General features: G+C 34.6%; 1 protein-coding gene across 1 annotated transcript in view; it reads right to left on the bottom strand.

The window, feature by feature from the left end:
* The window catches only part of CFAP47 (cilia and flagella associated protein 47), a 503,092-nt gene that overhangs the window by 413,137 nt on the left and 76,027 nt on the right, over window positions 1-13,928 (bottom strand). The window contains exon 21 of the mRNA XM_072744557.1: window positions 11,050-11,144. Within this exon, the coding sequence (XP_072600658.1) occupies window positions 11,050-11,144 (95 nt within the window). The remainder of the gene's footprint in view (window positions 1-11,049; window positions 11,145-13,928) is intronic.

Raw genomic sequence — 13,928 nt, 5'->3', positions numbered from 1 at the left:
ATACACGTACACACACACACACACACACATACACACACACAGTATAATATTACTCAGCCATTAGAAAGGATGAATACCTTCCATTTACATCGACATGGATGGAACTGGAGGGTATTATGCTGAGTGAAATAAATCAATCAAAGAGAGACAATTATCATATGGTTTCATTCATATGTGGAATATAAAAAATAGTGAAAGGGACCATAACGGAAGTGGAGGAAAACTGAATGGGGAAAAATTAGAGAGAAAGACAAACCATGAGAGACTCTTGACTCTGAGAAACAAAGAGTTGTGGGAGAGAAGGGGGTGATGGGGTAATTGGGTAATGGGCAGTAAGGAGGGCACATGATATGATGAGCACTGGGTGTTATACTATATGTTGGCAAACTAAATTTAAATTAAAAAAAAATCAGGGTAGCCCAGGTGGCTCAGTGGTTTAGTGCCACCTTTGGCCCAGGGCATGATCCTGGAGTCCGGGGATGGAGTCCCACATCGGGATCCCTGCATGGAGCCTGCTTCTCCCTCTGCCTGTGTCTCTGCCTCTCTCTCTCTCTCTCTCTCTCTCTCTCTCTCTGTGTGTGTGTGTCTCTCATGAATAAATAAATAAAATCTTTTAAAAAATCAAGCTCTTTATTGCTGATTATACATTTGCCTGCTATATGGGTCAACCAAGAGAGTATCCACTGACTATTTACATCTATATACACACACACACACACGCTACACACACACACACACACACACACACACACACAGAAAGATAACTTACAGCTAGTTATAAACATCGTGGTGGATATGTGAAATGACTAGAAACCAGATAAAAAATCTGCCTCATAGGCACAAATTTATAGAACAAAGCCTCATAGGGTATACTATTGCTGAAGGGTTTTTTAAAATGTTCATCTCATTGTTGGACTAAATTACATTCCAATACTCAAAGTAAATCTCCCTTTAAAATATCTAGTAAATGCAGAACAACTCAGAATCTTAAGGAATTTGTGGCACTCTAGAGAACTAAATATATAACAATTTATTTTAATTTTATAACAAATTTTTAGAATCCTAGGAGAGCCACAATCTAAACATTAAAAAAAGAGATTAACAAGTTTTTAATTGTTGACAATGTTAAATAGTAATTGAACTCAAAAGATGAAAATACCAAATTACATATGAATCCTCCTAAAAAAGTCATATAACAAATTTAAATTGGATTACGTACTTTTTATAATTTTTAGTGACCCTCAAGTTAAAATTCTGTGGACGAATGATAACATAAAAACCAAATTATATATTTCCACTATATAAAAATATAAAATCACAACATAGACTAATTAAGAAAACTTACAAACTGATCTTAACATACTTGAAAATGTATAGATTGAATTACTATACAAAATCATTTGCCTCTTTCTGTTCTTTCCCTTAGTTTCTTATTGAAGAATATCTGTGTGTGTGTATGTGTGTGTTTGCATAGTTCTATGTACATACAGAATGCAGGCATTGACTAGGAGAAAGACATAATCCTTCAAAATATTAACCTGTCACAAAAGGATTATTTTTTATTGTGAGTTATTGTCTTTATCAAAATGACAAGAGTACAGATTTGAAAAAATAAAACCAAAATAATCCCACATAGCTTATTTTAGAAATTAGCATTCTGTTCCCTCCACTATCATATACTTGCACACATACAAATACACATACATGCACAAACACACATACAAATCCAGATGCAATCATTTTCAACTCAGGAGTAGTTTTAGATTTACCTCAACATAGCTAAATAATCTATATAGATTGTAATAAAACAAGCCTCAATACATTTAAATAATACAAAATATAGCCTCCAATTGCAATGGGATTATATGAGAAATCAATAAAAGAAGGAAATTTGGCAAATTCACAAATAGGTAGAAATTAAACAACACATCATAAATAACAAATGGATCAAAGAAAAAACTTATATAAGAAATTGCAAAACTTGGGATGCCTGGGTGGCTCAGTGGTTGAGCATCTGCCTTTGGCCCAGGGCGTGATCCTGGGATCCAGGATCAAGTCCCGTGTTGGGCTCCTTGCAGGGAGCCTGCTTCTCCCTTGGCCTGTGTCTCTGCCTCTCTCTGTGTCTCTCATGAATAAACACATAAAATCTTAAAAAAAAGAAAAGAAAAGAAATTGCAAAACTCTTTGCTGAACAGAAATTAAACAAATTAAACACAACAGACCAAAACTTTTGAATACAGGTAAAACAATGCTTAAAGGGAAAAGTATAGCTTTAAAACCTATATAAAAAAATAAGATCTCAATTCAATACCCTTACCTTCCACCTTAAAAAAAGACAAGGAAAAAAGCAAAGCAAACTAAACTCAAAGTAAGCAGAAGGAAGTAAACAATAAACAACAAAGGGGAAATATATGAAATAATCAAAAACAGTATAGAAAATCAACTATACCAAAAATTAAATCTTAGAAATATCAATAAAATGGCAAAACCATTAGACAGGCTGACCAAGATGAAAAGAGAGATGACTCAATTTTAAAATAAAATAAAGTCAGAAAGAAAGAACATTATTTCCTATCCTACAGAAATAAAAATAAAAGAACACCATGAATAACTGTATGCCAACAAATTAGATAACTTTGATAAAATTTCTAAAGAAGAAACAGAAAATTTGACCACTTTCAACCATTAAATGAGTGAAATTGTTCAAAAAATACAAACTTCCAGTTATAAGTCCTGGGGATACAATGTACAGATGGTGACTATAGTTAATAATACTGTATTGTTATCCTTCAAAGTTGCTAAGATAGATCTTTTTTTTTTTTAAGACAGTAGATCTTATCACAAGAAAAAAACAACTACATGAGGTCACAGATGTGAACTAAACCTATTGTGGTAATCATTTCATAATATACACACATATTAAATCATTATGCTGTACACCTGAAACTAATATAAGTTATATGTCAATTATATCTCAATTAAAAAAAAAACAGGGAAGCTTGCCTGGAAGAAGTATTAGAAACCACTATTAAGATATAGATAAAAGGGAGCGGGGAAAGTAGGAGAGACCCATTGGCCTTAGTTTTCTGAAGGGAAGCCAGAGAACTGATTACAGCAAAACAGAAAGTTCCCAAGAGAAAACATAAATACTAAAGAAACATCATGTCATTTTAGAATGAACAATAGGAAATGAAACAACATTAAATGGGCTCCATCCAAAGTGGAACATAAGTCAGTGGAAACTCATATGAAATCTGTAAATGAAGTCTAAGAGGTAATACTAATAAAGAATTTAAGAATGAGAAACAAGAGAAACTCTCCTTTTGCTCTGGATGCTATATATTTTTAGGAAGAGAAATATATGGAAAAAAATTTTTAAAGTCTGTCCATGATTTGATCTGACACAGAATTGTTACTCATGCTTAACAACTGGGATGACAGATATTTTGTATCAAATAATGCCACCTCTAATGACATGATATTAATTTTTTGAGTTGTCTTGTACACATGTATATTTAAGATGGCATTTCCCAATATTCTACAAATTCCTGACAAACGTCAATTTCTTTTCTTTTTTTCCATTGTATTATGGGTTCTTACTTTATTTGCTTCTATAGATACTCTTGTAGATATAATGAGTTAAGCATCTAGAAATTATCCCCCAAATAAATTTAATCCCAGAAGGAAGTAATTTCTTCTTATGAATATGGAAAATGGAACAGAAGAGAGACCATGTAAAGTGGTAATTGAAATTCAGAGGAGTGTAACTTTATGAAATTGAAGATTTTGAGTGCTTATGACTAGGAAAAAAGTTAATAAACCTAAAGAATAGATACAAAAGTTTTGTGTCTATTGGTTAAAGGAATATGTACTATTCTTCATCATGTATGGATTCCTAACATGGTATCATTAGGGTCCAGTGGGTCAGGAGGTTGAGGACATAATATTGTATTATTCAAGCTGTACAATTCACCAGCAGGTAGCCTTGACAAGTCAGTTAGCTTCACTGTGCATCGGCTTCTATGACTGGGAAAAGGGGGAGGAGGCGCTTGGGTGGCTCAGTGGTTGAGCATCTGCCTCAGCCTAGGGCATGATCCTGGGGTCATGGGATTGAGTCCTGCAGTGGGACTCCCTGCAGGAAGCCTGCTTCTCCCTCTGTCCATGTTTCTGCTTCTCTCTGCTTCTTTGTGTCTCTCATGAATAAATAAATAAAATCTTAAAAAAAAAACAAACAAAAAGAAAGAAAGAAAAGGGGGGAAAAATCTAAGGTCTTAATGCTGGTCTTATTGGATTCACATGGAACTAAAGTGATATTAGATATATGAGTACTTTATAAAGTCTAAGTACTATATAATTATCAATTAAAGGATTATAATTTTTAAAAGAAAAAAATTTGAATAGATCCAAAACAAGCAAATAGATTGACTTAGTAGTTTAAAATAAATATGACAAAAGAAAGCCAAAGACCAGATGATTTCAATGGTGAAATATAGCACTAAATTTAAAAAGATTTACAATACAATCCTTCATAAATTCTTTCAAAAATAGAAGAAGAGAGGACACTTCTCACCTCATTCTAAGTCAATATTACCCTGATACCAAAACCAAACAAAGACATTTGTCTTTGGGAAGGAAGGAAACTACAGATCAATATTCCTTATGAGCATAGATGCAAAACCCCTTTGTATTTTCAAGAAAATACAAAGGAAATTGGATGCAGTAATATGTAAAAAAGATTATACTCCAAGTATAATGATCAAGGAGGATTTATCCCAGAAATGTAAAGTTGGTTTAACACATAGAAATCAATCAAAATAATGCATCATATTAATAGAGGACAAATCAAGATCATTAAAATAGATGCCAAAAATGTTTGACAAAATCCAAATTTCTTCCATGATCAGAATAACCAGGAATAGAAGAGAACTTCCTTAACCTGAAGAAAGGAATCTACAAAAAAAAATTGTTAACATCATATTTAAAGATGAAAGATTGATGCTTTCCTTCTAATAACAGGAACAAGTTAAGACGTTTGCTCTCACCACTTCTAAACCACATTGTACTGGCGGTTCTGGAAGTCTGGGGGAAAAATTTTCCAGATTGGACAAAAAACTTTCCAGATTGAAAACTCAGGGAGTAAAACAATTTTCCAGATTGGAAGTAAAATTTTCTCTATTTGCAGGAGGCATATTCTTATAGAAAATTCTAAGGAATTTACTAACAAACTACTAGAACTAATGAATAAGTTCAATAAGGTTACAAAATACTAGATCAATGTTTAAAATCAATTGTTTTTCTATACACTTAACATGAATAATTTGCAAATGAAATTAAGAAAACAATCTCATTTACAATAGCATTAAAATGTTATAAATAAAATTAATAAAGAAATAGGAACTTTGTACACTGAAAACTACAAAACATTGTTGAAAGAAATTAAAAACCTAAATCAATGCAAAAACATCACATGTTCATGGCTTAGAAGACTTAATATTGTTAAGATGGTAATACCCCCTCAAATTGATCTATAGATTCTTCACAATCCTTATCAAAATCCCAGCTGGGGGGGGTGGATCTGGGTGGCTCAGTTGGTTAAGCACCTGCCTTCAGCTCAGCTCATGATGCCAGGGTTCTGGGATCACCCTGCATCAGGCTCCCTGCTCAGTTCAGAGTCTGCTTCTCCCACTCCCTCTGTCCCTCCTCTTCATTTATGCTCTCTCTCTCTCTCTCACTCAAATAAATACATAAAATCTTTGTTTAAAAAAATCCCAGCTGGATTTTTTTTTTTGCAGTAATTGGCAAGGTAATCCTAAAATTCATATGGAAGTGCCTGGGACACAAATTAGCCAAAAATATTACTGAAGAAGAACAAAATTGGTGTACTCACATTTTCCAATTTCAAAAATTACTACAAAATTTACTATACTAATCAAGACATTGTGTTATTGGAATGAGTGAAGACATCTAGATCAATGGAACAGAATTGAAACTCCAGAGATAAACACATATATTTATGTTTAACTGACTATAGACAAGGGTGTCAAGGCAGTTTGATGTGGTAAAATAATATTTTCAATAAATTCTCCTGGAACAAATGGACATTGCATGCAAAAGAATGAAATTAGATTCTTATAGCATACACAAAAATAATTCAAAATGGATCATAGACCTAAACATAAGAGGTAATGCTATAAAACTCTTAAAAGCAAACAGAAATCTTTATGATTTGAGCTAGGAAATAGCTTCTTAGATATGACACCAGAAAGCACAAGTGACAAAAAGCAAAACAAAACAGTTACATTGGACTTTTGTCACATGTGTCCTTTACAATGGTAAATGATAATACCCAGTGTAAAGAAGAAGATATGAAGAAAAGACAGCATGGTACCACACTAGGATGTAAGCTTTCTACTATAACCCCAAGGTCCAGAAGACTGCAGGGTTGCTAGTAGGTGCTCAATAAGTATTTGTTGAATGATAATTATCAATGGAAATATAAATTGAAATAAGTTCTATGGTGGCAATGTGGATATATGTGACAATAATTAAAATACACATACCCTTTCCTCATTAATTTCAATTCTAAGTATCCAAAAGAAAAAAACAGAACAAGTTCTCAAATATGAATGTGCAGATTTATGCACTACATTTTAATTTACTTATAGAATACTTAGTGATTATTTGATGGGTACCAAAAAAATATACTAATGCTACAAATATAATGTAGAACTATATCACACTGTTTTCCTCCTTGAATCAATTTGATTGATGGCATAAAATATTTAACTAAGTAAAAAAATCTGTATCTATTTTGGATTAAATTTGTATTAAATTAGTACTAGAAAAATATTTTGAACATGAGCTTAAAACATGTTGCTTCACAGAAAAGTAGGAATAAGATAAGCCAAGAAAATAATGTGACTTTGTTCTGGAAGTTCTAAACAACATAATATAAGAAAAACAGGTAAAAATTATAATTATTTAATTGGAAGAGACAACAATATTTGCAGTCTATTACGGTATTCCTGAAAAATCTAAAATAAATTGAAGGATAATTTAAACTAATTGAAGTTGGGACACCTGGGTGGCTCAGCAGTTGAGCATCTGTCTTCAGCTCAGGGTGTGATCCCAGAGTCCTGGGATCAAGTCCCATATCAGGCTCCTTGCATAGAGCCTGCTTCTCCCTCTGCCTATGTCTCTGCCTCTCTCTCTCTCTATGTCTCTCATGAATACATAAATAAAATCTTTTTAAAAAACAAATAATAAAATAATTGATGTTTAAAGTAGGAAGGACAGTTGGAGTTTTTTGTTGTTTTTTTTAAGCAGACCCCATACCTGGTGTGGAGCCTGATGTGGGGCTGGAACTCACGATTCCTGAGGTCAAGACCTGAGTTGAGATCAAGAGTTGGACACTTAACCACCCAAGCACCCCAAGAAAGACAGTACTATATGTAACTCACGAACATTATTTTTGAAATTTAAGAGCATAAAATATATAAAACCCAAACCATTTACACAGCACAAAACATAGAAAAATTACTTCAAAATGTTTCAAAATTTGCTGAGTAGTATAAAATATTTTAATAAAATAAAAGGCTTGGGGTCCCTGGGTGGCTCAGTCCTTTGAGCATCTGACTCTTGGTTTCCTTCAGCTCAGGTCATGATCTCATGGGTCATGAGATTCAGCCCCTCCTCAGCCTCCGTGCTCAGTTGGGAGTCTGCTTGAAGATGCTCTCCCTCTGCTCCTTCCCCAGCTCATGCTCTTTCTTTCTTTCTCTCTCAAAAAAAAACTTATCTTTAAAAAATAATAAATAAAATAAAAGGCTTATCTTATTTCTGAATAGGAAGCTCAGTTTTATACAGAAATCACTTCCTTGTAATTTTATTAGTTTAATGCAATGCAAATCAAAATCCCCATAGAACTTATAGCTATAAACTTGAGAAAATGTTTCCAAAGTTTATCAGGAAAAATAAAACAGAAAACTGGCCAATAATAGTGTAAAAAGAAAATAATAGAGGCCACCTATCCTACCAGAGAATTCAAAGAATTTTAACAGTACCAACCTGGCCAAATTGTTAGCAAATAAATCACTACTGTTGTAGGGTAGTTTGTTATGCAAGAGGAATTCAAGATATGCAATTTAAAATGATCTTTCACCTATAAGATTGTCAGAATATTATACATGCATGCATATATAATTGATTCAGCCTAGTTATACAAAGACAATGAGCAACACTTTACACTGTTACTGGCATTTAGTATAACTGGTATAACTTTTTTGGAGAGCAATTTGGCAAAACATATCAACAGCCTAAAATATGTACATAGAGTTTGACCCAACTATTCTCCTTCAAGAAATATATAATGAAAATAAATACAAAATCAAACATTTATCTACAAGGATGTTTCCCACAGTATCATTTATAAAGCCCCCAAAATGGAAATATCTTAAGTGTATAGTAAGAAGGATTAGTGAAGGGAGTATAACATGATATAGCCACTAAATAATAGGATAGATCATTCCTAAAAAATTAGATTGCATTTAGAATACTTAATGACACAAAAAGTTAACCATAACATTTTAATTGATACATTGAGTAATAAAATGCTGGTTAAAGATAATTCATAAAGTATTATCTCATTACAATTATAGAAATATAAGTATGGAGAGAGAGGGAGAGGGAGAAAAACAGAGAGTCCTAAATATAACCAGGGGTCATTGTTAAGTATTGGGATTATTATTGCTTATTTTTTTTTCTTTCTCCTCTTCTAAACTCCCATTTTAAGAAGCAGGAAGAGAGTTTCAGTGACATGTTCGATTAAAATATAAGTTGATGCTGACAAAACTTGCAAATGGTCAGGGTATGTGAGAGTTGAGAAGACATTAGAATACTGTAAAAATTAGGGGCATCTGGGTAGCTCAGTCAGTTGAGTGTCTTCTTCTGGCTTGGGTCATGATCCCAGGGTCCTGGGATCCAGCCCCACATTGGGCTCCCTGCTTGCTGGGGAGCCTGCTTCTCCCTTTCCCTCTGCCTGCCACTCCCCCTGCTTATGCTTGCTCTCTCTCTCTCTCTCTGTCAAATAAATAAATAAAAATTGGAAAAAACTACTGTAAAAAGTAAAAAGAAAAACATCTCCTGAATCTCTGCAAGTAACTTGTTGATTATACTTTTTGTCTGAATTAGAAAGACAAATTAAAAATATTCTGACAATATTTCATGCACTTCAAAGTCCTTTGCTGAAAAGATAAAAGGAAGACCTAAATAATATTTGTACTCTGATATTATCTGATAGCCTAAATTAGGTCAAAGTAAAATATTTGCAAGCTAAAAAAAAAAAAAAAGAAAGAATGTTCTCTCTCTTCTTGATAACCTTGGTAAAAAGTATTTATCTAGAGAAGAGATGGTTAGCAGAGGGGAAGTGAGTGGGCGGATGGATGAAACAGGTGATGGGGATTAAGAGTACACTTACAGTGATGAATACTGAGTAATGTAAAGAATTACTGAATCATTATATTGTACACCTGAAACTAATATAACACTGTATGCTAATTGTACTTCAATTAAAAAATAGAGATTTTTTTCCAAAATAAATAAAATTAAAAGTATCTAAATATGATTGTTCATTAATGTAGATGAAACCTATGGAAATCGAATATAATATAGTATACAACTGTGTATACTTAATATTGTGTATGAGAATTTTCATGTTCTCTAATGTCAGAAAAGTAGCTTTTGCTACCTCATGCACTATGTTTGCCTACAGCTAGAAGAGACACCAGTGAACTCCGTAGACGATATCATTCCATGTGAATCACATGTGTACAATATCCATAAAACATACCCCAACCAATGTACTTAAAAAAGCAAAATGCTCTTCAGCATTTTCTTAAATCTAAAGATGTCCTCACATTTCTTTTATCTTTTCCTCCTGAAAGGTAAGTAACAGCTATCGTTGTTCCTAAAATAAGATTTAAATCTCAGGAAACTATATTTCAGTGACATGACTAAGAACGGATAGACAGTACCTTGCATTCAATACACTCTCTTACTGTGTTATTATTTTCACTTAGTTCTTTCTATTCTACCTATTGGGTACAAGGCTTTATGCTAGTTATGCTGGAATATATAAAGTGTTTTGGTGTAAGAATATTATACTCTAGGGATGCCTGGGTGGCTCAGTGGTTGAGCATCTACCTTTGGCTCAGGTCATGATCCTGGGATCAAGTCCCACATTGGGCTCCCTGTATGGAGCCTGCTCCTCCCTCTGCCTGTATCTCTGCCCTTCTCTTTCTCTCTCTCTCTCTCTCTCTCTCTCTCTCTCTCTGTGTGTCTCTCATGAATAAATAAATAAAATCTTTAAAAGAAAATTTTAAAAAGAATGTTATACTCTAATTGTCACAGAGAAATTTGATTCCTATTTAGGAGGATGCAGCAACATGACTTTCCACATCATGGGTAGCAAGAAGCTTTCTCCTTGGCACTTTTGTAGCAAAATCTCTGAAGGAAAAACATATGAGAAATGGCCCCTGAAACTTGGCCAATGGTACGTCTCACTCTTGGGCATATTCCAGGAAAGGTGTTTTCTTTTCTTTTGTTTGTTGTTTTTAAATTATTAAACATCGAGGGACACTATTAAAAAAAAAACAGTATCACAGCAACCCCTCTTAAATCCTCTGGTAATTTCAGGTCGTGATTCCAAGAGCATTAAATATAAGTACAAAGTACATGCTGGCTCAAATATAAGTGATTTTGAGTTAGCCTCGAGTGTCCTTCATAACGTGTCATATCTTGAGTTCTCTAGAGAGCAGAACTGAGACCATAGTTTCCTTGTTTATGCTCTCTGTACCTCCTGAGATACTCTGCAAGCATGAGCCAGGCACTTCTAGCAACCACCTTACTGAATTAAAAGATATACTCAGCCATGCGTACAAGTTAGAAAAAGACCCAGAGCAAAAGGAGCTTAGGTGATCTTTGATAGCTTCTGAGTTAGGATTATCTTAACTCCTCTACTCTCCAGTCATATGAGTAACAGAAAGCTGAACATACCTCTTTGGGAGAAAATGCTATGCCACATTCCAGGGATGTGCCTTCCTCTAACTCCAAAGAATATATGTCAGGAAATGCACAGTCTGTGAATTCCTCTATAAGACATAAAAAAGAACATATATTTTTTAAAAGCCAGATACATATCTATAATACCACTATTAAATGTAGAAATGAAATTTTGAGAAACCTCATAAACATGTTTATAATAGTAAAAAACCAGTTACTGTGCAGGACTGCATATGGTTGCTGTTGGTTAAAGAATGACTCTTAATACCAAGGTTCCAATCGGCAAAACTGATATTCAAACATGCATCAAACATAGATTCAATTAGCAAAGCAAACAGTAAACCCATCTTTTAAAATCTCCAAAGGTCAAGGAGCATATCACAGCCATATTCACAAGGATAGAGAAAGGAATGAAGGTCAAAGTCAAGTAAGGGACTGAATCTTAGGCCCAAGAAAGTGAGAGACTCCCTCTCCAGCAAAGACAGCAGGGAAGACCCAGATCTTCTCTGATGCCTCCAAGAGGCCACAGTGAAGCTAAAGACAATTTTATCCAAGGTCACTTTTTGACAAAATAGAATCAGTCCAGACATAAAAGCATTAGATAGAGATACAGAAACAATTGTCAAAAAATAATGCAAACTTCAGGGTAAAAAATTATAACCACTTACAGAAACTTCTACAAGTTCCTGAAAGATCAAATGTTTGTTATAGTAGAACCTCTGTCCTCATCTAAACAATTCTAAAAACTCTTATTTTCTCCCTCAAGTTTTCTGATTAATCCAAGGAATAATGATCATTTCAATCACCCCTAGGTGGAAATGAACTTCAATAACTCATTGCACCCTCCTTTAACTTACTCAATTTCACTCACTATGATGAAAAAACTATTATATGACCAAAAAATTCATAAAGTGTATATTAACACCAGCACAGTTTGTAGTGTGGGAAAAGATACACATATTATACAGCAAAGAATGCCCACCTAGAATGGGTATGTATCTGGAACATAGAAAATATAATAAAAACAGATGGATAAATACTCATAAATATATTTGGAATATATATAAACATATAGTTTGTGACATGTAATAATCCAAGACAGCTTCAATAAATATTTCTTGAGTGCCTATAATGCACACAGCACTATATTGGACAAGTCTAGCAGAAAACAACAATTATAAACATAGTCCTTGACCTCATGGATATCACAGTGTAGTTGGGCAGTCAAACAGGTACACAACTCTCTTTGATATAAGGCAGACATTGTTAGTGCTAAAATGAGACTTAAACAATGTCCTAGGGGAGTAAAGATTAAAAAAATAATTTCAACCAACTGGACAGGCATGGGTATGGGGCTAAATACTCATAGGAACTCATGAGTTTTAAGCTATTTTATAAAAGAGGGTGGGATCGCAGACATCAGGAACAAAAGAGGAAGAATCATGCTAGGAGAAGGGAAGCCCAGTGCCATTGGAAGGAAACATGGAACACAATCTGGCTGCAGCAGAGACAGACAGAGGAGCCTGCAATGGGAAAGGTGACAGGAAAGACAAGGTGGAGTCATACCCAAATGGCCCTCAACATTTCCTCTCCCATAACTCCTCTATCCGATAATCTTGAAATGATCACGAGGAAAACCAAGTCTAATTTGTCACAGGAGGGTATTTATGTGTTAAAATACTTGTAATAATGAAACACATTTTCAGAACATTTTAAGTATAAACTTTACTGCAAATTGTTAATAATTATTAAGATCAAGGGAAGTGTGAGTAGCCTGCTGCTAAGAACCACTGCTATTGGTAATAAGAAACCAGCAAAAGTTTTTGAGTAGAGGATAGATGTGATACGATTCTTGCTTTAGGGAGCTCACTCCCAGAAGAGGTCTGAGGAGAAAAGCTTAGAGGCAGGGGAAGCATTTGAAAAGATGATGCAGTGGCCTCAAAGGGAGGCTTAAGCTAGGGATAAGGCAAAATTGTGGAAACAAATGTACTTTGCAGACTAGCTTTGCAGATTAACAAGAGTCTGTGATCCAACGAACAAGGTGCATGACTGTATATGAGGCAGTCAGTGAGAGTAAAGTATTAAGCAACTAAAGTTTCAGCATCCAGAATAAAAAAAAGAAGAAGAATATGGACTTCATATTTCAGTTGCCTGCTGCTATCATTCCTGGGCTAGCACACAGTCTTATTACATACCACGCTCACCTAAACCTGATCCTCCTCCTGTATTACATCAACCATGAATTTTACCTCCAGTCATTTACCTCTTATAATCAAAACCTGAGAGAGATTTGAGCCTGGCTCCTCCTCCCTAATACCCATGTCTCCTTGGTAAACAAGTCAGAGCACTTCTGTCTCGACACCTTCATACTCCCTTGCTTCCCATCTCTAGCACCACTCCCTGTGTTCGGGCTTTCATCACTTCTCACCCAGATGGCCACAACCCCTAGCTAACCTCCTTCTCTCTGGTCTTACCTTTTCCCATTTCCACATGTTCCTCCAGCCCATTTTCAACTTTGCTCCAAAAGAAAAATTAGCAAAATGTGAGTTCTGATCATATCACTGCCTAGATATATGTCCTCTGATGGTGCTGCCTATTCACCAGGAGAAAAGTCCCGAAAAGATCCTTCATGACCTGGATCTCACTTGCCCTTCCAGTCCTGTTCTTCCACACTCTGGACATCTTGAACTACTTACCATATTGACTCATTTCTAGACCCTTGCTTGCATTCTTTTACATATTCCCCCCTTTTCTTGTGTATCTGCAAGACTAGGATTAGGCATGAACTTCTCCAAGAAATCTTTCCTTAGGCTGATTGCTGGTCTTCCCTAACATATGCTCCCTTAGTACCATGAACCCACTTGTCTCACAGA

Source organism: Vulpes vulpes, chromosome X, assembly GCF_048418805.1.
Source record: "Vulpes vulpes isolate BD-2025 chromosome X, VulVul3, whole genome shotgun sequence".
Taxonomy (NCBI): Eukaryota; Metazoa; Chordata; class Mammalia; order Carnivora; family Canidae; genus Vulpes; species Vulpes vulpes.
The sequence above is the reverse complement of the archived record's forward strand: the minus strand, read 5'-3'. Positions and strand labels throughout refer to the sequence as shown.